The sequence below is a fragment of the Gracilinanus agilis genome, chromosome 1, assembly GCF_016433145.1.
Source record: "Gracilinanus agilis isolate LMUSP501 chromosome 1, AgileGrace, whole genome shotgun sequence".
Classification (NCBI taxonomy): Eukaryota; Metazoa; Chordata; class Mammalia; order Didelphimorphia; family Didelphidae; genus Gracilinanus; species Gracilinanus agilis.
The window spans coordinates 194,649,744-194,676,074 of NC_058130.1; the positions used below are offsets into that span (position 1 = coordinate 194,649,744).

General features: G+C 37.2%; 1 protein-coding gene across 1 annotated transcript in view; it reads left to right on the forward strand.

The window, feature by feature from the left end:
• The window catches only part of GDA (guanine deaminase), an 88,466-nt gene that overhangs the window by 38,797 nt on the left and 23,338 nt on the right, over positions 1-26,331 (forward strand). The window contains exons 3-6 of the mRNA XM_044659477.1: positions 13,350-13,521; positions 16,481-16,568; positions 19,467-19,572; positions 24,724-24,751. Of these exons, the coding sequence (XP_044515412.1) occupies positions 13,350-13,521; positions 16,481-16,568; positions 19,467-19,572; positions 24,724-24,751 (394 nt within the window). The remainder of the gene's footprint in view (positions 1-13,349; positions 13,522-16,480; positions 16,569-19,466; positions 19,573-24,723; positions 24,752-26,331) is intronic.

Genomic DNA, 26,331 nt, shown 5'->3' on the forward strand with positions numbered 1-26,331 from the left:
GGGGGCACATAGAGTTAGACATGACTGAAAATGACTCAACAACAGACTCTTCTCTCCTTTTTGCCTCCTAGGCAAAGTACTCTTGCAATATTATGAAACATGAATAAAGAATATTTTGTTAACTTTGAATATTTGTGTTAACTTTATGCTTTATATATTTTATATATTTTTAAAAGTCCATTTAATTAATTAATTAAGAGTATTTTTCCATGGTTACATGAATCATGTTCTTTCCCTCCCCTTCTCCCACCCCACTCCAGTAGCCAACGAGCAATTCCACTGGGTTTTACATGTGTCATTGATCAAGATTGATATTTACACGAAGGTGATCGTTTAGAGTCTACATCCCCAATCATATCCCCATCAACCCATGTGATCAAGCAGTTGTTTTTCTTCTGTGTTTCTCCTCCTGCAGTTCTTCCTCTGAATGTAGCTAGTTTTCTTTCTCATAAGTCCCTCAGAATCATCCTGGGTCATTGCATTGCTGATAGTAGAGAAGTCTGTAACATTCAGTTGTACCACAATGTATCAGTCTCTGTGTACAATGTTCTCCTGGCTCTGCTCCTTTCATTCTGCATCAATTCCTGGAGGTCATTCCAGTTCACATGGAATTCCTCCAGTTTATTATTCCTTTGAGCACAATAATATTCCATCACCAAGAGATACCACAATTTGTTCAGCCATTCCCCAATCGAAGGGCATCCCCTCATTTTCCAATTTTTGGCCACCACAAAAAGTGCAACTATAAATATTTTCGTACAAGTCTGTTTATCTATGATCTCTTTGGGGTATAAACCCAGCAATGGTATGGCTGGATCAAAGGGCAGGCAGTCATTTAAAGCCCTTTGGGCATAGTTCCAAATTGCCTTCCAGAATGGTTGGATCAATCAGTTCACAACTTCACCAGCAATGCATTAATGTACTAATTTTGCCACATCCCATTCATAACTTTCCTTTGCTGTCATGTTAGCCAGTCTGTTAGGTGTGAGGTGATACCTCAGAGTGGTTTTGATTTGCATTTCTCTGATTATAAGAGATTTAGAACACTATTTCATGTGCTTATTGATAGTTTTGATTTCTTTATCTGAAAATTGCTTATTTGTGTCCTTTGCCCATTTATCAATTGGGGCATGGCTTGATTTTTTGTACAATTGATTTAGCTCCTTATAAATTTGAGTAATTAGACCTTTGACAGAGATTTTTGTTTATAAAGATTTTTTTTTAATTTTTTATAACATTTTTGTTATAAAGATTTTTTCCCAATTTGTTGCTTCCCTTCTAATTTTGGTTTTTATTGCTTTTGTTTGTACAAAACTTTTTAATTTAATGTAGTCAAAATTATTCATTTTATGTTTTGTAATATTCTCTATTTCTTGCTTGGTCTTAAATTCTTTCCTTTCCCATAGATCTAACAGGTATACTAGTCTATGTTCAGCTAATTTACTTATAGTTTTCTTCTTTATATTCAAGTCATTCACCCATTCTGAGTTTATCTTAGTGTAGGGTGTGAGATGTTGATCTAAACCTAATCTCTCCCATGTTGTTTTCCAATTTTCCCAGCAGTTTTTTGTCAAATAGTGGAGTTTTGTCCTAAAAGCTGGGATCTTTGGGTTTATCGTACATTGTCTTGCTGATGTCATTTACCCAAATCTATTCCACTGATCCTCCCTTCTGGTCCTCTCCCTAAGAGAGTAGCCAGTACCATATTGTTTTGATGACCACCACTTTATATGTATGTTTTATATATAATAAATTTCACATAATATAAATATAACATGTATAATATAAAACAAATATGTATAATATAAATTACAAATGTATATGAAGTAAATTATATATAATAATCTCCTGTTTGATTATAAGATTTCTGTGAGAATGGAGGGTTTTATTCTTGGTGCTTGTATCCATAGGCCTTAGCATAGTCCAATTGGAAAGATTTTGTCTAATATCTCAAGAATTGGGCTTGTGGCATGGGGTGGGAATGGCAACATGTGTCTGTATATCTTCTCTATGTGGATTATAAGGTATAGGAATATGTGTATGTTTTTGGATTTTTCAATGTTTGTCTGCCTATGAGCAGCCTCAGTGTTTGGGGGCTATATCGAGTTAAAGATATTTGTCAGTGAGTGACTCACGTGTGGAGTAGAGTGATAATGAGCGGAAGAAAAGTGGCAGCTATTTTGAGAAGAAGGAGAGGAGCTAACAAGTGGCTCAGTGGATGGAGAGCCAGACCTGGAGACAGGAGGTCCTGGGTTCAAATGTGGCCTCAGACACTTCCTAAGTGTTCTTGGGCAAGTCACTTAATCCCAGTTGCCTAGCCCTTATTGCTCTTCTGCCTCGGAACAGTAAAAGAAAGAGCTATAACACAGATAGAAGTCATAGCTTGTTTATTTATTTGTTTGCTTATTTTTATTAAACCTTTACCTTCCATCTTGGAATCAATACTCTGTATTGGCTCCAAGGCAGAAGAGTGGTAAGGGCTAGGCAATGGGGGTTGAGTGACTTGCCCAGGGTCACACAGCTGGGAAGTGTCTGAGGTCAGATTTGAACCCAGGACCTCCAATCTCTAGGCCTGGCTTTCCATCCACCAAGCCACCCAGTTGCCCCCTGTTGTAGCTCTTTTAAAGGAACACACAAAAAGAACTAATACTTAGTATTGATTTTTAAGACAAGGTAAGGATGCTTTTGTTTGTTTTTTAAGAGAGAGAAGCAGAGGTAAAATGCTGAGGTTCTGTATGCTGGTAGAAGACGTGGCCTTCCTGTCTCATTTCTGCTGTTTGTGGCATGGTATCGTAGCTGAGGTTTAGACACAATTCTCCATTTGTAGGATCAATGCTCTAGTCTAGAGCTAGATTAAGGAACAACCTATAGCCCAGAGAGGTTGTGACTTACAAACAAGTGGCAACACTAGAATTTGAACTTTGGTCCTGTATATTCCAACTCAGCCTCCTATTTATTAAGCTCCAAATCAGTACTAAATATTATGCCAGGTAATGGAAATTCAAAGATGAAAAATGATAGTCTTTCTGCTCTCAGAGAGTGAATATAGGGAGATTAAACACCTATAATAAATAAGGGAGAACATGAATGAGGTTGCAAGTCACTCCAGTGAAAATAAGGGATTTTTCAGGCTCGAAGTATCAGACACTGAGCCAGGTGCTAGGAATTCAAAGCAGAAAAATGACAGTCTTTGCCCTCAGGGAGTGAATAAGGAGTGAACTAAACATGTACGTGATTAAGTGTGCTGCCAGGGAGAATGTGGATAAAATTATAAGTAATTCCTGGAGACATCAAGCTTAGGCACTTATCCTGAGTTGTCACTGTTTTGAGTAAAAAATTTTTTTTCTATTAATAAGCATTTTTGACTATACTTTCTATTTGCTGACACGTCTGCTGTCTGGAGGCAGGTGCCATTTGCAATCCTGTTGAGGGATGCATCCCATCTATTCCATCTCCTTCCAGGACGTTGCTCTCTCAATTATCCTTTGATCTTTAGCACCTTGAACTTCACTGGCTTCCCTCTGTCTACACACATCCAGGAACGTCTGAGGACTTTGAAAAAAGAAAAAATCTTCACTTGACCCTGCACTTCCCGTGGCATCCAGTGCCTCTTCTTCCTTTCATTGGAGAGTGCATTGAGTACTTCTGTATTTAATGCCTTTACAACCTCACCACCCACTTGCTCTTTATAGAATTAATGGGAAAAAAAGCATTTGTTTAGTACTTATTATGTTCAAACCACAGGGATAAGTGCTGGGGAGATGAATAGAACAGCAAGATGGTCCCTGCTCTCATCCTCACATATAGGAGATGTCAGCCATGAAGTCAGCTTGAAAGGCCCCCTTGGTCCTTAGTGTGCAGTGGCAAAGGGAATAGGAATGATTCATCTTCTTTAATGTTATTTCTACTGATAAAACCATATGTTTCTGATGTGGAATCATTCGACGGTGCCAAGGACACTCGTGACAAAGAGTTTGTTTTCCAGATTTTCGGTAACTGTGGTTGCCAGGGAGGCAGGAGCTACCTGCAGAAACAGTTGCCAGTCAAATCTCCACTGTGCTTCCTTCCCCAGATGATAGGTGCAGACCTTGGGCTGGAAGTTTGTCCTCTCTTCAGCCCCACTGCACTGTATCGATCTTTCTCCAAAAGAGATTAAACAATCTCTTAATGTTTGAATTCAGTTGCCTTTTCAGTTGCCTTTTCAGTATTGTTAAGTATTTCTCTATTTCTTTTTTTTTTTTTTTAACCTTTACCTTCCATCTTAAAATCAATACTGTGTTTTGGCTCCAACACAGAAGAGTGGTAAGGGCAAGACAACTGGGGTTAAATGATTTTCCCAGGGTCACAAAGCTAGGAAGTGTCTAAGGCCAAATTTGAATCCAGGATCTTCAGTCTCTAGACCTGGTTCTTAATCTACAGAGCCACCTAGCTTCTCCTATCTCTTCTCTCCTTCTCTCCCTCCCTCTTTCCCTCCCTCCCTTCTTTTCTCCCTTCCTCCCTTCCTCTCTTCCTCCCTCCCTTCCTTCCTTCCTTCCTCTCCCATAGGCTTTAGGAGATTCAATCATTTTATTCCATTTCCTAGTTTTCTAACTGTTCTTCCTTCTTCATTGGCTCTTTGCCTCCTGCTTTTACCCAACTGGGGGTGGGGGGGGGGGGGTCAGGACTCAGCTGTGCCAGTCAGTGATACCTGAGTCTGCAGCTCATTTCTTGACTCTTACCTGAACTCCAGTTCTGCATTTCCAATTGCCTATCTCAGATGTCATACTAGCTCTTAAACTTAACTCTTTATCTTCTCTGAACCCACTAAGTCATCTTCTATATCCATTTCAATGATTTTCTAGCCATTTAGGCTTTTACAAGTTTTGTCTTTGATTCCCACCCTCCTCAATATCCCTATTCCTTGGCCAATACAGTAAAATGTTATTTATATTTTGTTATATTAAAGTTTTCAGTTATCTCCCTCCCTATTTCCTGTGGACATTCACAAGTTATTCTTCAAACTATTTCAGTTGCTTTATATAATGTTTTTGGTTCTACTTGTTTCCTTCTTCATAATTTCATGTAGATCTTTCCAGTTTTTAAAAAAAATTAACCTGCTTATCATTTCTTACCGTAAAGCATCAATACAATAACATTGTAAAGATTTTTCTGTATCACACTGAAGGTATTTATCAGACCTTCTTTGTGGAACAGAAAGATAATGGGATGGAGAAAGATCCTTTCTTTCCAAGAGATCCTAAGTATCTCTAGTATCTGTCCCTTCCCTCCCTCTCCTACTGAGTTAATATTCCTAATTCAGGACCATATCTATTCATTTCTAGATTTATGTCACTGATTTCCAGTGGGTCCTCCAGCTTACAGAGTCTCCTTTCTCCAATCCACCCCATATAATCTTGGCAGATTAATTTTTCTAAAACATCATTCTCATCATGTAGTAACTCTGTTCAAAAGCTTTCAAAGGCTTTCCATTGTCAGCATGATAAAGACAGGCATTAAGACCCTAGATATTCAGAACCTATTACTTTTCATCTATGTTTAAGGGAATGAAAGTAAGTACCTTTTCAGGCTTACCCAGAAAAAATTCAAGTACATTTAACGACTCTCGGCACTGTTCTTGGTACCATTTATTACTTCCTTTTTGAGACATTTGCAGATAAACACAGACTTTGTATCTAGAGTTCTTTGTTGAATTATCACTTATGTCATATTTCTGTCATTCATGGCAAGGTGTGTTTAAAAAGAAAATCATTGTGCTAAGATTTCACAACTGTCAACCCCCATATTTCCCTTTCCTTCAGATAGTATGTATTTGAATCGATAAATATTTTTCAGTATTTTTCTTTTGTTAAGATGAAAGTTCAAATAACTTATTTTATTCCCTTATAATGTCTGGGGACATGGGACTGTATACTCGCCTTTAAGGAGATCTGTTTAGAGAAGTTTAAGGTTAGTATTAGATTAATGGGCAGCTGGACAGTTAGACAGCACAGTGGATAGAGTGCCAGGCCTAAAGTTAGGAAGACTCATCTTTACAAGTTCAAATCCAGCCTCAGACACTTACTAGCTGTATGACCTTAGGCAAATCATTTCACCCTATTTGTCTTAGTTTCCTCAACTGTAAAATAAACTAGAGAAGGAAATGGCAAACCACTCCAGTATTTTTGTGAAGAAAACCTCAAATAGGATCAAGAAGGATTGGACATGATTGAAATAATTGAAGAACAAAAACAATTAGATAAAAGTAAACTGACATAATGATGTGGACAAGCTTACTGTGTCTGTATTAAGGCTGGCAATGATTATTTATTAAGCATTTCTCTGCACATTTCACAGAAGTCCTATTCCAGTGCCTCGTGGTAAATGGAATTATCAAAAGTGATGCCAGTAGAACATTATCTTTAGCAGGTTCTAGTGTGTGCTAGAAAGGCTTTGGGTACAGGGTTAGTCACAGATGAAATCTCTTTTCTGGGGCTCATCCTCTATCCTCTTTTCTGTCCTGAAGAATAGAGAGGTTCATAACAAATAGATAGGCTTCTTGGTAGAGATTTTTTTTTTTTTTTAGCAATGGAAACCCATGAAACAAGAAAAAATACAAAATGGCCCTCAGTCTTATGTAGCCACCTTCTGTTTCCACAGTCAGAGTGGCAGACTGGCTGAAAGGGGCGCAGAAGGTGCTAAATATCATCACTTTTTAGATTAACTATAAACATGAACTTCACTGTTTGTACTCTAAATGTGAGAACCTTGGATAATGACCAACAAGTCATCTGATTGCTGGAGGAACTGAATCATAGCAGTATTGACATTCTTGCTAAAATGATGACAGTGACAGTGACTTCATTCATATTATTCAAATTATTAATGTAACTGATTTCCAGCGGGTCTTCCAGCTTCCAGAATCTCTTCTTGACAATCCATCTTGCACAATCTTTCTAAATGAATCTTTCTGATCCCAAATGAAAATTTCTTCTACCAATATCCAGTTGAGACTTTCTTTGAAAATTTATAGTCTTAGCCTAGAGGCATGGTTTCCCCAAGGACACATAGCCTAATGTGAGTCAGAGGTGAGACTGAACCCAGGTCTTCCTGACTCGGTGTCTGACTCCCTATCAGAAACCAAAAGACATAAAGAGGTTGGTATTAAATGGAAAGATGAGTCACAAATTTTCCTTAGGGAGTTAAATGAATGAATTAATGAAGTTGGCTTTGTTGTCTGTCCAAAGGTAAAAAGAAGTATTATTTCATAGAATAATTAGTCATCTTGCATATAAATGTTTATGATGAGAATAAACAAAAAGATCAATATGAAGAGAATGGCAGTTTATGTAATCTTTTAAATACAGCTTACATAAGCAGTTATGTAATCTGTTATAGGATATGAAGCAGCAGAGAAGTTCTAAAAGGACTTAGTAAGACCTTCCAAATTAAATGAACATACACTTTGATACTCCCGATCACTTCAATTCAAATGTGAATGTGGGGTAGACAGATAAAAGAGATGTTGTAAAATATGGCTGAGAACCAAGAATTGAGTCCAAAGGCTTGTAGACTTCAAAGAGACAAACATATATCCTGAATGTTTTCGTCAAGAAGAGAGGGCAGGACTTTGAGGCCTCCAAATAACTTTACAAAAATTAAGCTTGAGTAAATCTTAATGGACAAGAAACAACCGATTAGAGAATCAAAACAATTCAAACCTGGCCTAATTAAGTAAGCTGAAAAAATAGGAAATGGCTGAAGGAATAGACATCCATGTGGACTATTACTATTTTCTACAAAAATTTAACTGAAGTAAAACAGTGAGTACAACAAGAATATCAAGAAAACTTAGACGTCATCTCAGTCAACAGACACTTCATCTCTTTGCCAAGAAGATAGATGTGGCAGCCAAGTACAAAATGAACTTTAGACTATAAACTTACTTGTAAAATTTTACAAAGATGAATGGCAGAAAATTATGAAAAGCATCACCTCAAAAAATAGCAAGAAACAGCAAAAGGGAGAATGAATGTACAGAAAGCTTAATGTAAGGTCCAATTAAAGCCAGATCTTCATGAGACTATTTAAGAATAACACTTAAAGGAGCCACAAAACATGCAAAAACTGAAAAGATCTGTCAAAATTTTTGTAACAAATCCTCTCATATTTCTCTGACAGTAGTTACCTCACTACATTTGGACTCTCATTATGGTCCCTGATAATGCTGTGTGGAGAAGCAGAACTTACAATAAAGACAAAGATAGAAAGAGCAGCTGGGCCAGACCATAGAGATCTCTCCTGGGAGCAATTGGAGTGGGGGTGGCGTGCTATTAGGGGAACAGTTCTCAGCCTTTCTGAAAGAAGAGAAGATATGAAAAGATGAGAAAATCATGAACTTTTTTTTAAAGGAGGTTGAGAGAATATCAGGAACTTTTGACTCATAAACTTACTTTCTGATCTTTATAAAATTTTTGAGAATTTACATACAAATTTATAGGGGGCCATGCCTCTATATGATTTTTTGGGGTCCTGAGCGGCGTGGTGGCATAGGATGGTTAAAGCAGGAGAAAGAAAATGAGAACAACTAGACTAGTGGTTAGCCCATGCTGTCCCGAATTCTGCGGGCATGGAAGTTTATTATATATCTTTCTCAAGTAAAAAGAAGTCACAGTTGGTAAGGGGCAATAAGTCTCGCATAATCCATTGAAGTCTAAAGAATACAGATGCAAAGGCAAATGGTCAAATTCCAAACCCCAATTCAGGAGGGGATAATTCCAGGAGAGGAAATATCCCAGGGAGATGCTCACCAGTCAAATCCTAAAGGAGCCAGTTCTAATCTGAATATGCACTCTTATCTAATTAACATTTGTTAGGAAAGGAATCATTAACTCTGTAGATGCTGGTCTGCCACTTCAAAGCTCTCCAATAAGAATTATAAAAAAGGTGGGGATCAAAGACTGAGTCAAAAGAGGAGCCTCAGATTTTTATCTTAGATGGCCCATTCAGTCTGCATCCTGACATGCAGTGCAGAAAATCATACACACAGTTTTACTTGCCGATGATTTTGTAATGGGATCCAGATAAAATATCTGTTACAGACTCTGTTTCTCTAAATGACTCCTAATAGCCTTCTTGGAGGGATCAAGTTGATTTTGGATTAACCTACCTGCTGTTACCAGAGCCTTTTGGGGCTCAGGTGACCAGGACCAAACACAAAGACTGCCTCAGCCTGGATTGGTCATGTAGGGAATCCAGATAATAGGCCCTAAATTTGATCCTATTTCTCCAAAGGCTTTAATACATAGAACGGCTTCCCACACAAATTGAAACCATGCTTGGTGAAAATATGAGAAGAAAAGAGGAAGGCTTTCTCAAATAGTATTTAGCAACAGACAATTTCATTATCATTACATAATTGAAAAGTATACTTTCTGTATATGATCTCAATATATTTACTTTTTGACTACTATTTGATTCAGTATGACAAAATCCTGCCTTAAAAGACTGTTCTTTAACAAAGTGTCTCCTGGGCTTAGGATAATATCCAAATTTCTTTGGATACATCAATAATTGTAACTTTTATGATCCCTGGACTATGAATATCAAGTGAAACATAGAAGAAGGAGACATAGTCAATCCAAATGGAAGATTTTCTTGATAGACTATGAAAATCTCCCAATACTTCCATTTGTAGGTGATGATAATTTTATCAATTCATGGAATGTTTCAGAGACTCCTTAATGAAATCCACAGTCACTCAAAAGTGTTTGTTTAAACAAACTCTTCTCATTTTTTCAAACTGTAAAAACCAAAAGGATGAAGAATACCTGTGTCTAAATGATGCTATGTTTGATGAGTATCCCTTAGAGCTGTCCAATTAGGATAGACCCTAGAGAAGGATGATGAAACAGGCCCAGCATTGAATAAAAGAAGAATGAATTAGATTACAGTTGGGGAATTATAGAGTGCTTTCAATGACTACAGCCTACTCTTTGAAAGAAAAATTTCATCTTTTAATACCAGTATTCTTCTAATGATGCTATTTGGCTGCAGAACATGGAATATCATAAAACCATAACTCATGTGCTCTCACTAATTTTTAGTCAGCTAGATTACGAAATAGAACAGTGAGAAAAGTCCATAAAGAATCTAGGCATAAAGAGTGGCACACAGCTTGGTGCATGTGTACATTCTATGTAATAAATGAAAAACCATGTGAAGAAAACAATGTAAAAATGTCATCAGAGAGATGATCTTGTAAGGGTTAAAATAAAAAGATTATACTAATTGTATAAAAATGTGGGTGCTGAAAATATATTACTCAAGTCAGGATGACTTTTTATGGTAGTTTATTTACAAAAGGAGAAAGAGTGAAAGTAAAGAAACCAACGAGTAGATAATTACTCTGGCCTGGTCTGAACCAGGAAGGGCTTCAGAGACCCCAGCAAAGAGGGGCCCAGAGGTAAATTAAATAAGGGTTCTAGCCATGAGGCCTCCTCCAAGACAAAGGACCTCTCTAGAGGCAAGTATTTCCAGAAAAGCCAGGAAAAGAAGTCAGCATTTTCACTCACCCACGTGGTAGTTCAGAGAGATTCAAGAAGTCTCACCAAATTTCAGAGTCTCAGGTCCACAAAGCAGATCCTTCACCAGCCTCCAATTCCAACTCTGAAGAACTCGCTTCACAGGAAGTTGCTGCTGCTTTTAAAGACTCTTCTTTGTGTCACTTACTATGCATTCCTTCCACTTTACGTGAATCAATTGTAGCTTTAGCTTTTCTTAGGACTGCCCAGGGGGCAGTCAGTCGTTTCTGACATCACCGACTATAGGACAAGTGGGTCACAGACCTCCCCATACTTAAGGATAGTGGGGTGTATAGCTTCTGGTGATTTAAACTAAAAATAGGTGAGGGGAGAGTTAATCCCATATTCACAATCTGAAAAGGCAGTGTAGCAGTCCTGTGCCTTTCCAAGTCACTTCCTTGGGGGGGTCCCCTCCCTGGAGGGTTCATGGAAGCTTGTGTTCAAGAGTCACATCAGAAGTGAAGATATGAAAAAAAAGAAAAAAAATTTAAATTAAAAAAAAAGTGAAGGTATAGATGGGTCGCAGTATGTAATGTAGGGAAGGTAATCAATAAGATTATTGAGGTGGCACAGTGGTTAGAGATCCAGGCCTGGGGTCAGAGATTCTGGCTTCAAATCTGGCCTCAGACACTTCCTGGCTGTGTGACCCTCGTTGGCCCAGCCCTTACTCTTCTGTCTTAGACTTGTTCCCAAAACAGAAAGTAAGAGTTTTTGTGTTTTTTTTTAATGAGGTCATTGATCAGTTGATACATACAGCATGCCCAGCACTATCCTGGTTAACTTCAGGCGGGTTTTTTGTACAATAAATTTTGTGAAATAAAATCTTATTCTAAGCTGCATGTCTTTAGTTCAGCCCAAAATATATTTATTTAAGCAGAAATTACAGGGGTCCAACCCTGATGTATGCACTTTCAGTCTAGTGGAGGGAGTAACTGTCATAGAAGCTGGGAAATGGTCATTGTATCAGAGAAGGGAGAGTGATTCTGAATGGTTCAAGAAGGAAGAAATCACTTTTGCTGGGGCAGTTGGGGAAGGCTTCCAGAAAGAAGCAGCATTCTATTTGGGCCTCTAAATAAGGAAAGACTGTCAGAAGGTGGACATAGAGAGGAAGAAAATTTTGTTATGTATGAGGGACAACTTGCAAAAAGGCCTAGAGATGGAAGAGGGCAGAATGAGAATGGAGAAGAGTAGACACCCTGAGGTACAGTAGAGAGGCAGGCTGGTACCATGGAAGGAGTACTGACACTGAAGTCCAAAGTCCTGGGCTCAAATTCTGCTTCCGATACTTAATGTCAGTGTGATTTTAAGCAAATTACTGCACCTTCCTTTGGTTTTTTGGTTTTTTTTTTTTTAACCCTTCTGTCTATTGATTCTAAGGCAGAAGATAGGTAAGGGCTAGGCAATGGGGGTTAAGTGACTTGCCCAGGGCCACACAGCTAAGGAGTATTTAAGGTCAATTTGAACCCAGGACTTCTCATCTCTAAGCTTGGCGGTGTATCCACTGAGCTACCCGGTTGCCCCCCAGTTTTCATTATTTGTAAAATGGAGTGAGATGGAGTGGACTGGCTGGCTTCAGAAGTTTCTTCCAGCTCTAGATTTATGAAATTAAGAATGGAGCAAAAATTGTTCAGAACCTTCTGTATCATGATTTAAGAGCTTTGTACTTTGTCCTTCTGGTATTCCAGAGTCATTAGAGGGTTTAGCTAGGACTCACATACTTCACCCTCCAAAACCTTTAGTGGCTCTTTATTGTCAACAAGATTCTAGTCTTGACATTTCAGGCATTGAGGTGGCAAAATGGATAGATGGAGATCTAGGCATGGAGTCACTTACTAGATAGATGTATGACCTTGGATAAGTCATTTTACCTTATTTGCCTCGGTTTCCTCATTTATAAAATGAGCTGGAGAAGGAAATGGCAAAGCACTGCAGTATCTTTGCCAAGAAAACCCCAAATGGGGTAGGGAAGAGTCAAGTATAACTGAAAAACAACAGTTATAACCTTTAAATTCCTCCACAAGCTGGCCCTACCCTACTCTTCCATCATGATCTCACACTACTCCTATTCATATAATCCATATTCCAGCTGTACTGGGCTGTTAACTGTGGTATATTGCGGAATAGAAGTCTGAATTAGAGTCCAAAGCCTTCAGTGCGAATCCCCACTCTCTCACTTATGTTTAAAACGCTTAACTTTCAGTTTCTTTGTCTCTAAAATGGCAACAGTATTTTCACTACCTTCCTCATTGGGTTGGCTAGAACTGTGGTGAGAATGACAGGTCATAAGGATACATTAGCCATTTTGTAAACTTTGAAGCGTTTTATGCATGTTTATTGTCGCCATCCTTTGCTATTATCAATCTCACTCTTTTTGTCTTCTATCTCCATTTTACTTCCATAAGGCATCCCTTATGCCTCGAATAATTCCCTCCACATCTTTCTTTGCCTGTTGAAATTTAGTTTTCAAGTGAGGTGCTACCTCTTCCATGAAGTCTTCTTTGATTCTCCTCCACTCTCATTCCCTAGTGAAAGTGATCTATCCTCAGATTTTCTTATGATTCTTTTCTTGGATATCTCTTTTTGCTCTCTTTATATATAGCCTCCTCTTAAGCTTAGCTGTTCTACTAATAAGAGGCCAAGTGGATTGATAGAGAAAATTTCATACCTCAGTGATTGTCTGGGTCATTGGTCAGTGCCATATACAGCTACATATTGTTGGGGGAGAATTTTGAGAATGGAAAACAACTTTTTATGTACAGCTAACCTGTTTTCTCTCGTCTTAATTTCCAGTGAATTCTTCATTCCTGGACTGGTCGATACACACATCCATGCACCACAGTATGTGTTTACTGGAAGTAATGTGGATCTCCCTCTCCTGGAGTGGTTAACAAAGTATACATTTCCAACAGAAAACAAGTTTAGCAATAAGGATTTTGCTGAAGAAGTCTACACCCGAGTGGTCGTAAGTATAAGTACATGCCATAGTCAATCATCAGCATTTGGGGCTGAAAAGGATCTTCTTACTAATCATTTATCCTAATCCCCATTATTTTACATAGGAGGCTCAAAAGGGTCTTTCTTTTTAAATTAAAAAAATTTTTCATTAATGTAATGTTTTAATTTTTCCCACGTATATGTAACAAGTTTTTGGTATTTGTTTTCTAACATTTTGAGTTCCCTCTTCTCTTCATCCCCCACTCCCTGAGATGGTAAGCAAAAATGTGCTATCATATAAAATACATTTCCATATTCATCATTTTGTAGAAGACACATATTCAAAAAAAAAACACAAAGAAAATAAAGTGAAGAAAGTTCTGCATCAGTCTGTATTCAGACTCCATCAGTTCTTTCTCTCCAGGTGGATATCATTTTTCATTATATGCCTGTTAGGGTTGTCTTGGATCATTATATTGCTGAGACTAGCTAAGTCCATCACAGTTAGCTATACTTTATTACCATTGCTGTGTATAATGCTCTCCTGATTCTGCTCACTTCACTTTGCATCAGTTCATGAAAGTCTTTCCAGGTTTCTCTGAAATCTTCCTGCTCATTATTTTTTTATAGCATAGTAGTATTCCATTGCAATCATCTACCACAACTTGTTCGGCCGTTCTCCAATTGATGACCATCCTCTCTATCAAATGACTTCCTAAGGTGATTCAAACAGTCATTGGCAGAGCAGGAACTAGAGCCCAGATCTGCTGACTCTGAGTCCAATATTCTTCCTACTGTGCTATACTGACTCCCACAGGCTTATTTAAAATGACCCCTTAAATGGGCTCTATAGATGCAACTCTTTGATTTTCCTAAAGCTTCATAATGTTTCTCTGAATGTTCTATGGAAAAGAAAAACAACTAAAGAACAAGGGCGAGATGATATTAGGGAAAGAGCTAGTTGGGTGGTTTTCCTGAAATGTAGAACATATGAAGGAGAATTGTATGAAGAAGAGTTGGAGCCAGATTTTTGAAGGATTTAAATGCCAAGCCTTTACTTTACATTACATTACTCAGATGCCTAAAGGTACTTAGAGGTATTTTAGGGTACTTAGAGATACTTAAAGGTACTAAAGTTCTTAGAGGTACTTAGATACTATATTGACCCTCTGCTGCCTCTCATAATTTAAGACTTGAGGAGTAATTCAAGTTCTCATTTTTGATGTGGTATTATATACAAATGCACATCTTAATTATTTATTGGTTTCTATTTAACACATGTTGTTTGGTCGTATTTGACACATCTTTGAGACATCAGAGAAACACAACTGAGGAGGAATAAAACCATGCCTTAGGGGTGCTGGTGGCCTGGGTTAATAGGGAATTATGACCATATTTTTTATTAAATTTCTCTGAGGAAACTGTTGTGCTCCTTGGCAAATTGTTTAAAGGATATGAAGGGACCTATTAGCTGAGGTTGTCACCTCTATTATTAAATCCCTTCTTCTTGGCTTCCCGAGTTTCTTCCCAGAATTGTTTGTGAAGCTGGAGTGCTTTGGGGAGGAATTAATTGAAGCTAGAGAGCTGTCCATGGATTTAGATCTCTTGATCTGGCTCCATGAGGTGGAAAAAAAAAAAGAATGAAAGTAGCAAGAAGATTGAGAGTCCTTTACCTGTGCCAGAAGTTCTGAGATTTCATTATTAGCTAGATAGATCTTGGGCTTGGAGTGGAGTAAGAACTAAATTAATTGTTACAGAATTAAATACTTCTACATCCATAAAGTTCTTAGAGCTCATCTGTGTCTGGCCCTTTCAATTTATAGATGAGGAAACTGAAGCCCACAGTGCTCAAATGACTTAAAATTTTATAGCAAAAAGGGACCTCATATGTCTTCTAAATTAAGGGTTCTTAACCCAGAATCCACAGATTGTGGACAGATTTCAGGAGGTCCATGAACTTTGAGGAGAGAAAAAAATACTTATTTTTACTAAGGTTTTAACATTTCCTTTAATAATTTAAAAACCTTATTCTGAGATAGGGGTCTATTACACAAAAAAAGTGAGGAACCCCTGATTTCATCCAACTTCTTTGTTCTACATGTGAGGAAATTAAAGCCTAGAGGAGCAATTTGCCCAAGTTTCACATAAGTAGTAACTGCCAGAGATGGAGTTTTAACCCAAGTCCTCTAGAATCCATGGTCTTTTCACAAAATTGCAGTTACCTCCTCTTTATCCAAGCTCACATAGCAAGTTAATGGCAAAGCTGGAATTAGAACTCGGGTTTTCTGACTTTAATCCAATATCCTTTCTCATGCATCAGTTATAACCAAATATAATATTCCCTCAGGTAAAGTATTTCCTCACTGATTACATTTTGTGTGTCCCTTAGATATGTTAAAATTCCAGTTTTTCATCCCTATATTCATTATAGTTTGGAAATTATTATTGTTCAGTCATTCAATCATCTTTGACTCTGCATGATCCTCTATGGGATATTCTTGGTAAAGATACTGGAATGGTTTGCCATTTCCTTCCATCACAGATTAAGGCATACAGAGAGGCTAAGTGACTTGCCCAGACTCACACAGTGAGTGTCTGAGGCTGAATTTGAACACTTATTCTTCCTGATTATAAGCCTAGCCCTCTATCCTCTGAACCACCTAGCTGCTTCCAGTTATTTTTAGAAATTATTATCCAGCCCTAAATAAATAAATAAATAAATTCATTAGTAGGACATTTTGTGAAATCAGAATTATTGAGCTATATAGGTGAAATATATAAAAACAAGAAAGAATATACAGTTTCTCTACATTTGATATTTGCAGAATATGCTCATGTTCATATTGTCACCCTGGTTAAATTCTACCTTCCCCTAAATCAGCTCCAAATAAAAATAAGTGAAGATGAAAAAGATTAGAATTAAGCTTTCAGACCTTTCTGAATTTTTTGGGCACAAGTGAACCTTAGTTTTTATGGTTTATTTTTAGAGGAGAACTCTAAAGAATGGTACAACTACAGCGTGTTATTTTGGAACAATCCACACTGACTCATCACTCCGCCTCGCTGATATTACAGGTGAGCAATTCAGAGCATTAGAAGGTATGTCATACAAAAGCCGCCAGCTCACACCAGTTTTTGACATCTTCACCCAGACTGGGATTTGTATGTGAAAAGAGTCCTAGCTGTTAATTATAAGAATCTCAATCTTATATATTTTTTGTAGCTTATTAAATTGAGGGTCCCTATATTCTAATGGCCTATGATTTAAAAAAAAACAATTTGATTTTACATATATCCCTTAGACTCAAAAGCCACAAATGTAAAATAGTCTTTACAGCTCTCCTGCCTGATTCTTTTTAGTGTTGATTCTAAGATAGAAGATGATAAGGGATTAAAAGAAAAATGAAAGATCAGTGGCATATCTGTAGCATTTATGGTATATCATTTTTTAATTTTTGTCTTTGTATTCCCAGTAAGCAATATGGCATAATGGATAGAACCCTAAATTTGTTGTCAACAAGATGTGGGTTCAAAAACTGCTCCAAATGGTTAGTAGATGTGTGACCCTGCTTAACTACTCCATTCTTAGATTCCGATCTGGTATAATAATGGTATAATCTGTGCCCAGAGTCTTAGGGCTATTAATAAATCTTTTAATTATTAAAGCTTAAAACTGCTCTAAGACTTTTGGGACATTGTATATGTCACACAGGGTTGGCATTCTGGGCAGGGAAAAATATTGGGGGGTAAAGGTGTGTGGTATGTACAGGATAGAATGAGTATGCCACTTTGAGCAGAGTTAAGGGTAGGAATATCGTTGGAGAAATGAGAGAGAATATTGGAGAGATAGTTGGGATCATATTGTAGGTGGCACTGAATGTCAGGCTAAGGAATTTGGACCTTATTCATTGGTTACTGAGAACCCAGCCAAGGTTTTTTTTTATTAATTAATTTTTAAATTTAGAATATTTTCCTATGGTTACATGATTCATGTTCTTTCCCTCTCCCCACCTGCCCCCATAGCCGACACGCAACTCCACTATGTTTTACATGTATTATTGATCAAGACCTATTTCCATATTATTGATAGTTACAGATTGTTTAGCATTTACCTCCCCAATAATATCCCCATTAGCCCATGTGTTCAAGCAGTTGTTTTTCTTCTGCGTTTCCGCTCCCACAGTTCTTCCTCTGAATGTGGCTAGTTTTCTTTCTCATAAGTCCCTCAGCCTTGATCTGGATCCTTGCATTGTTGCTAGTAGAGAAGTCTGTTATGTTTGATTGTACCACAGTGCATCAGGCTCTGTGTACAATGTTCTTCTGGCTCTTCTCCTTTCATTCTGCATCAATTCCTGGAGGTCATTCCAGTTCACATGGAATTCCTCCAGTTCATTATTCCTTTGAGCACAATAGTATTCCATCACCAACATATACCACAATTTGTTCAACCATTCCCCAATTGAAGGGCATACCCTCATTTTCCAGTTTTTTGCCACCACAAAGAACGAGGCTATAAATATTTTTGTACAAGTCTTTTTCTTTATTATCTCTTTGGGGTACAAACCCAGCAGTGGTATCCAGCCAAGGATTTTGAGCAGAGGAGTGATGCTTTTCAGCAACATGCAAAAAGGGTGAAAGTGAAGGCAGAGAGAGATCCATGATTCCTTATTCACTCTAAAATAAAATATAAAATCTTCATTAAAGGCCCCTACATTCTAGCCCCCGTGTCCCTTCATGGTCTTATTTCACATCATATCCCTTACAGTACTCCCTATTCATTTCAAGCTGGCTTTCTCTTTGTTTGTTGTACATATAGGATAGTCCATCTCCCACTGCTGTCTCTTTGCATAAGTTGGTCCCCCATGCCTGCCTGAAACCCACTCCCTCTGCATTTGTAGAATCTCCGGTTTCCTTATAATATTTCTATAAGAAGATGTTCTCATGGACTACTTCTTTTAGGAATGTTTTCTTGATCCTCCTTCTTCCCTCTTTCCTCCCTCAGCTATTAGCACACTGTCCTGTAACGATTTTCTTTCTAAGATTTAGAATCTAGAAAATAGATCTTCTAAAAAACATACAAATAAATCCCTGGTGTATCCCTCCTACCCATCCCAAGTAGAATGTAAGCTCCTTGAGGGCAGGGGCTATTTCAGCTAGCACACAGTACCTTGCACACTGTAAGCCTTTAACGTTTGTGGAATGGAACTGACTCTGTTAGGAGAACTCCTGTTATGCAGCCCCTGGATATTTACAAAGTAAATTTTCACACAACATCCCATGAAAGTAGAAGACTTTTTGCAAATAACAGAGGAATGCTTTTGAAGAAAAAAAATGATACCCTGCTATGTCAGCTTAGCTTTCTAGCTGAAATAAAAATTCCATCACAATCAGGGCTGCAGCTTGAATTATGTAACAGTCTCTTCTTTAGTCCTTTAGTTTAACTTTCCTCCTTTAGCTAGCCTTGGAACTGAGTCTCCCATTTACAATCTGACTCGTGACCTTTATAAAAAGGAAGAGGAAAAACAAAAGAAATGGAAGGGGAGATTGTAAGGGTAAATTGAGAGGGAAAAAAAAAAGGAGGAGAAAGAAAGAGATGCCACTGGTGGGAAATGATAGAATTTCATCATCAGGGCAAAGATGCCTTTCAGGGTCATAGGCTGCTTATCACTTCTGGATAATATAATTGAGACATTAAAAATAAATTAATTTGTTTAATATTTTATAGTTCACATAGAGCTTTTACATGTATTGTCTCATTTGTGCCTTACAGCTGCCCTGTGGGATATATTGTTCGGGTATCATCTTCATTTTATAAATGAGGAAATTGAGGCTCACAAGTCACACAACAATGAACTTTACCACCATGTCTTCTGACTCCCAAATCTCAGATTGATGAATTAGTTAAGATTTGAGCTAAATAAATTGTTTTTTTTTAAACCAAAATTGACTTTTTACTTTGTTCCCATGATGCAGATAAATTTGGCCAGCGAGCTTTTGTGGGCAAAGTTTGCATGGATATGAATGACACTGTTTCAGAATACAAGGAAACCACTGAAGAGTCCGTTAAAGAGACAGAAAGGTAAAATGCTAATTGTGTTTTGAGAGAGGGAGCCTCAATATCTAGCTATATTATCTGTCCATGCATCTATGTACCTATTATATACACATATGTATTTATATACATCTACACATATATATATGCTTCTATGTGTATGTACATACATGTACATATGTAGTGCCTCTCTGTCTCTCTTAATATGTAAATATATTGTGATACATATATATTATATTAAAATAGTCTTTAAATTCATTAAAATATATATTTCTATAATACACATTATAGAAATATATATTGGAGAAGAGAGAGAGAAGGAGGGAGAGAAGGTGGGAGAGACAGACAGACAGACAGACAGACAGACATCTAGGTGGCTCTGGATAGAGCCCTGGGCCTAGAATCTGAGAGACCTGAGTTCAAATCTGACCTCAGACACTTATTAACATGAACCTGGGCAAATCACTTAATCTCTCTGACCTGTTACACTGGAGAAAATGGCAAGCCACTGCAGTAACTTTGCTAGGAAAACCTCATGGACAAATGTGGCTCACAGAATCACAAAGAGTTGGATATGACTGACAATAATATGTATTGTACTAGAATTTTTTTTTTTTAGGGACTCAAGAGGGTTGTCACTTCCAAACTGGGTTTTTGAACTCTGGGTTGGATAATAATGATAAGGAGTCAAGAGAGAAGCAAGGAGTCCATTTGGCCATCTACCCTGAGCCTGAAGTTAAAAGTTTTCTTATAAGCTTATTTCTAGGGCAGCATTCACCAGCTAGACATTATTCAAAGTAACATGGTGTCAGGCAAAGAAAAGAAAGAGAGCTATTCATAAAACCCTGGTGGTGATACAAGAAGACTAGCATCCTTGTTGGAGGGGAAAAAATGTATATTCTTAGCCCATAGGGCTAGTTAAGGGGGTGCTTGTCTGAATTTAGGGGGCATCACTAAATCAAGGAAATCTGCCCCTCAGGCCAGAAACCTCCACCTTTAGCAGCGAGGTCTCTGGGCCTGAGAAAGAGGTGAGAATGAGACTTGGAAGGACCCAAAATGCAGCTGCTCTGTCCTTCAGTCCACATGGATTAAAGTGCTGAAGTCAGTATGCCTTGAAATAGAGCTTTTTTCTAAGGAGGAGTTGGAGGGGGTATCTTTGTACCTCATAAATCAACAGGAATTAAGGTGAGGGGTTACTCACTGGAAGTTGCCAACCTCAGGAAACTTGCTGAAGTCAGTCTCTGGGGTTCATCTGGAGGAGGGTGTAATTTTATCCACTTCTCTCAGTATATACGGATTTTTATTTTTAACTCAGCCTTAATGTGGCAAAGACTCTTTTATTTCATCCTCCTGAGCCAGTGTTACAGGTGTTACACCCAGCAAACAAGTACAAAGTATTGGAGCACACAGATTCCTTTTATCCTAGTCCCTAATGCATCTCCTTTTGTTCACAATTGGCTGGTTACTAGAATTACAGTCTAATCCCGAGAGCTAGCTAATTGGGACATGCAATTTCCAATGCCTCATTATCCCAGTCATTCACGAGTCCCCCCGAAACCCCGACTGAACTTTGAGAATCTTTTAATTTAGAACATTTTTCCATGGTTACATGATTTTTCCCTCCCTTCTTTCCTCCTCCCTCCCAAAGCCAACAAGCAGTTCCATTGGGTTACACGTGTATCATTGTTCAAAACCTATTTCCATGTTATTCATATTTGCAGTAGAGCCATCCTTTAACATCAAAACCCTAATCATATCCATATTGAACTACGTGACTGATCTATATACAGATGTCTTATATGCATTTATGGATAATATGCAAGTTGGAGTTCAAACAAACCCTGCCTAATGCAGTGGGGAAGGGATCTTCCAAAACTGACCACCTTGGACTCATTTTCAAATGCATCAGCCTATAGGGTTTGTTGTTTGTTTTTGATTGATGGAGAAAGGGATGGGATTAGGACTATGAGGTTGATGATAAGGAAGAAGATAGGAAGGAAGAAAGGTAGTGAGAAAGAGAAAAGAAGAGAGGGAGGAAGGGAGGAAGGAAAGAGGAAGGGAAAGAAAAATGAAAAAAAAAGAATGTTTTAAATGCATGGAAGAGAATAGGAGGGAAGAAGAAAATATAGACAAACAGAATACGACTACATGTTTAATTTATAAATCCATAAAAGAAAAAAAGTAATATGCAATACTCACATCTTCACATACAGTTTTCCCTGTTCTACTTTGAATATACAAAGGCTTATTTTGTTTGTTTTAAGTCCAGAATAAAAATATAATTAAGAAGAAAAAGAAATGTGCTAGCCTGTCAAGATCTTTGTGGGTGGTTCACTTCAGTGAGTTGGAGCCATTTGTTAAGCATGCATTTTATAGGTATACTAAAATGTTTGGATACTCGGGTAGTAGAAATAGTTGAAATCTATAAGATTGAAAAACAAATAAATTACCATTAAGTAGTACTGCCACACCTTATAATAGACTTTGCGTAATTTTCTGTTTTCTGATGACATTGGTATGTCCCATTTATCGCACAACTATCCTCTCAACATTTTCTTAATTCCTGTGTCCATAGCAAAGAAAGTAGTAGATATACCATGACTTTTTTGACTTGGGAAACTCCTAGATGTGGAAACTCCCTTTGCCTAAATCAGATCTTTACCCTTTTTTTTTAATACTCTTAGAAGATTGCCTGGGGCATTGAGAGATTAAATGACTCGCCCCAAGGGTCATGTTAGCAGGATGCCTCAGAGGTAGGTTTTGAACCCAAGTGTTCTTATCTCCAAGGCCAGCATCCTATCTGCTCCTAGAGGGCTGCCTCCCAACAGCACCGTCAGCTCAATACATTGATGATTTGACATGAGTATCATTTTACTGTATTCAGCACCCAAAGGATGTGGAAGAAAACTCTTTTAATTTAAATCTCCCTCTAGGGCTAAGCCTAAAGAGGTTCAGATATTTTTCTCAAAATATATAGAAGTAGGAACCCATTTCAAGAATTAACTTACTTTTGGAAAGTCAAAAATTTTCCAATCTTTATTCAAAATCATTCTTGCTGCAGTCATAGCAGGTAAAGCTGAGGGCAGCCAGCTTCTAAATGCCCCCTAGGAAAGGGAAACATTGTGGAAGTTACTATTATTGCAATTATAATAATAATGATGGTGAATAGTATTTCTTTAGCGTTTACAAAGTGCTTTAAACACCTTCATTCATCTTATCCTCACCACCACCCTAGGTTGTAGGTTCTATTTTTCCCCCCCTTTTATAATTGAGGAAAGCCAGGCATATAGATTTGCCCAGGATCCCAGAGCTACTAAGATTCTGAAGCCCAATTTGAACCTGTTATCATGTCTGTCACCCCATCATTGTGCCACGTTTGTGGATTTCAACCCTTTGAGTTGTTTTGATCAAAATAATTTCTGGCCTTCAGATTGATCAAGAGATGAAAAGAACTTAAGTTTATTACTAAGCTTGTGAGCAAAACCTGTCTAGCTTGATAGAATATCCTTATGTGTTCTTGGAATAACCTTTGTAAGCCAATGACTACTAACGTAGTATGATTTGGCATTAGTGTAGTCTTTGTTAACTATTTTGTCATTGTGATTTCACACCCGGCTTGTGACCCCAAGGTCCTGCTATTATTTAATATGTTAATATTTATATTGCTTAATATACTAGTGTTTAATATTTTAATTTAATTTAAAATAGGGTTTAATATATTAGTATTAATATAGTAATAATAATATGAAATAATACAATGTTGCATTGTATTATTTTGTATGTATTTTATATTATATGTATTATATATAAGTATCTATGTATATAAATATTTTATATTCATCTACTTATTTTATATTGACTTGTCCTGCCCATTCTTCTCCTCCATGTAACCTTCTTGGAGGCAGGACTTTTTATCTTGATGTACCAAGTATCCTAGTTCTGTGCTTTGCATATATTAAGCACTTAATATGAATTTATAGAATTGAAGTGAACTAAATGCTGTGCAGTATATAAAAGCACATTTACTTATTTATTTACTTATTTATTTGCTTATTTGTTTGTTTGCTTATTCATTCATTCATTCATTCATTCATTTATATATTTATTTATAAGCCCTTACCTTCCGTCTTGGATAGTATTGGCTCCAAGGCAGAAGAGTGGTAAGGGTAGGCAATGGGGGTCAAGTGACTTGCCCAGGGTCACACAGCTGGGAAGTGTCTGAGGCCAGATTTGAACCTAGGACCTCCCATTTCTAGGTCTGGCTCTCAATCCACTGAGTCACCCAGCTGCCCCCTATAAAAGCACATTTAGAAAGTGAGTTGTTTTCAGTCATATCTGACTCATCCCTTCCCCAGTTAGGGTTTTCTTGGCAAAGATACTAGAATAGTTTGCCATTTCCTCCTGCAACTCATTTTAGAGATGAGGAAACTGAGGCAAACAGGGTGAAGTGACTTGCCCAGGGTCACACAGCTAGTAAGTGTCTGAGGTCAGATTTGAACTCAGAAAGATGAGTGCAGGCTTGGCACTCTATCTACTCACTATGTCACCTGGATACCCTTTGGATATAAAATTGAAAATGACTCAGTTGGATATAAAATGGAAAATGCTTCAGTTTACACATTTCTGGCTTATATTGCCAAAATCTTCATTTACTTTTCTTCTGCCCATAAGGAATTCCCCAGTGTCCCCTGCTTAACTTTCTGCCCCAAATGAAAGTCTCTGTGGAGACACTCGGCTGTCCATCCTCTTGCCAGAAATTGAGAACAGACTTTCTGTCCCTCTGACTTTCAAGTCCCAGCACATGACTAAATCTCTACTACCATATTATATGTGGAACTTCACGTCTTGCAACATTCTAAAAATAGAACTTAAAATACTAGAATGGATTTAGTGCTGTGGAAACATGGATGAACAGCCCAAAGGAAGAAGAGCTTTTCTATGGATGTTAGAATATATAATTATGTTTTCACTTGATTTTACTCAGCATGCTTTTGGTTCCAAACGAAAAAGCATAGTAATTACCACTTGTCTTTAATTATCAGTGATAAAATTTGTGCAAGATTTAGAGGTGGGTTTTTTTTGCATAAAAATTGGCATGTAGACCTATCACCATTTTAAAAGAAATTTACTTGTGAATCTTTGCATTTTCTAATTTGCTTTTTGTTATTTTACTCTTAGGTTTGTTGAAGAAATGCTAAAAAAGGAAGTAAGTAGTGCCATAAAACAGTATCTTTTGATCATGTCTGGTAATAAAGCTAACAACTTTTCTTTTAAGTTATAATCATTTGAGTTCCAAGATTACGTAGCATTGTCCTGGTTTCGATTTTCATTAGGAGATTCTTTGGGTTTAGATTATTTTTTTAATTACATATAGAAACAAATTTTTACAATTGTTTTTTGAAATTTTACAATTTAGATTCTCTCCCTTCCTTCTTCCTCCCCCTCCCCAATGCAGTAAGTGATCTTGTTATAGGTTATACCAGTACTGTCATACAGTACATATTTCCATATTCCCCATATTATGACCAAAGACATTTATCACATATATAATAAAAAATCTCATGAAGGAAATTAAGTGAAAGATGGCAGACTTTGATCTCTAAACAGATTCCAACAGTTCCTTCTTTGGCTTTGGATAGAATTTTTTATCATGAGCCATTTGGGGTTATCTTGGGACCTTGTTTCACAGATAGTTGTTTAGTCCTTTGTACAATATTTCATATTATATTTCAATACAATATTGTATATGCTGTTTTCCTGCTTCTGCTTGCTTTACTTTGCATAAGTTTATATGTCTTTCCAGGTTTCTCTGAACTCATCCTATTTCTTACGATACAAGAGTACTCCATTACAACCATTTACCACACCTTATTCATCTGTTCCCCAATTAATGGACACTCCCTCAGTTTTCAGTTCTTTGCCACTACAAAGAGAGCTTCTAAAAATATTTTTATGCAAGTAGGATATTTTTTCCTATCTTATCACTTTGGGATATAGAGCCAATAATGGTATTATTGGGTCAAAGGAGAGGCATAGTTTTATGACCTTTGGGTTTAGTTCCTTATTGCTCTCCAGAATGGTTGTATTAGTTCACAGTTTTCACCAGCAATATGTTAGTGTCTCAATTTTCCCACATCCCCTCCATCATTTAGCATTTTCCTTTTTAGCCAATATTAGCCAATCTGATAGGTGTGAAATGGAATCTCAGAGTTGTTTTAATTTGCATTTCTTTAATCATAGTGATTTAGAGCATTTTTTCATATGACTAGGTATTTTTAATTTCTTCATCTGAGAATTGCCTGTTTATATCCTTTGATCATTTACCAATTGGTAAATGCTTTGTATTCTTATAAATTTGGCTCATTTCTTGATATATTTGAGAAATGAAGCCTTCATCAGAGATATTTGCTATCAAATTCCACCCCCACTCCCATTTGTTGGTTCCTTTCTAATCTTGGTTGCATTAGTTTTGTTTGTGCAAAACCTTTTAAATCTGATATATCAAAATTATCTAATTCATTTTTCATAATGTTGTCTGTGTCTTGTTTGGTTCTTAATTCTTCCCTTATCCATACATCTGACAGGTAAACTTTTCCATGTCTCCCTAATTTGTTTATGTTTATCATCCTTTATTTTTAGATCAAGTATTCATTTTGACTTTATCTTGTGTATGGTGTGCGTATTTGCCTATGCTAGTATTGTTTTCCAATTTCTCCAGCAGTTCTTCTCCTAAAAGGATGGATCTTTGGGTTTATTGAATACTAGGTTTTTATGATTTTTAACTAC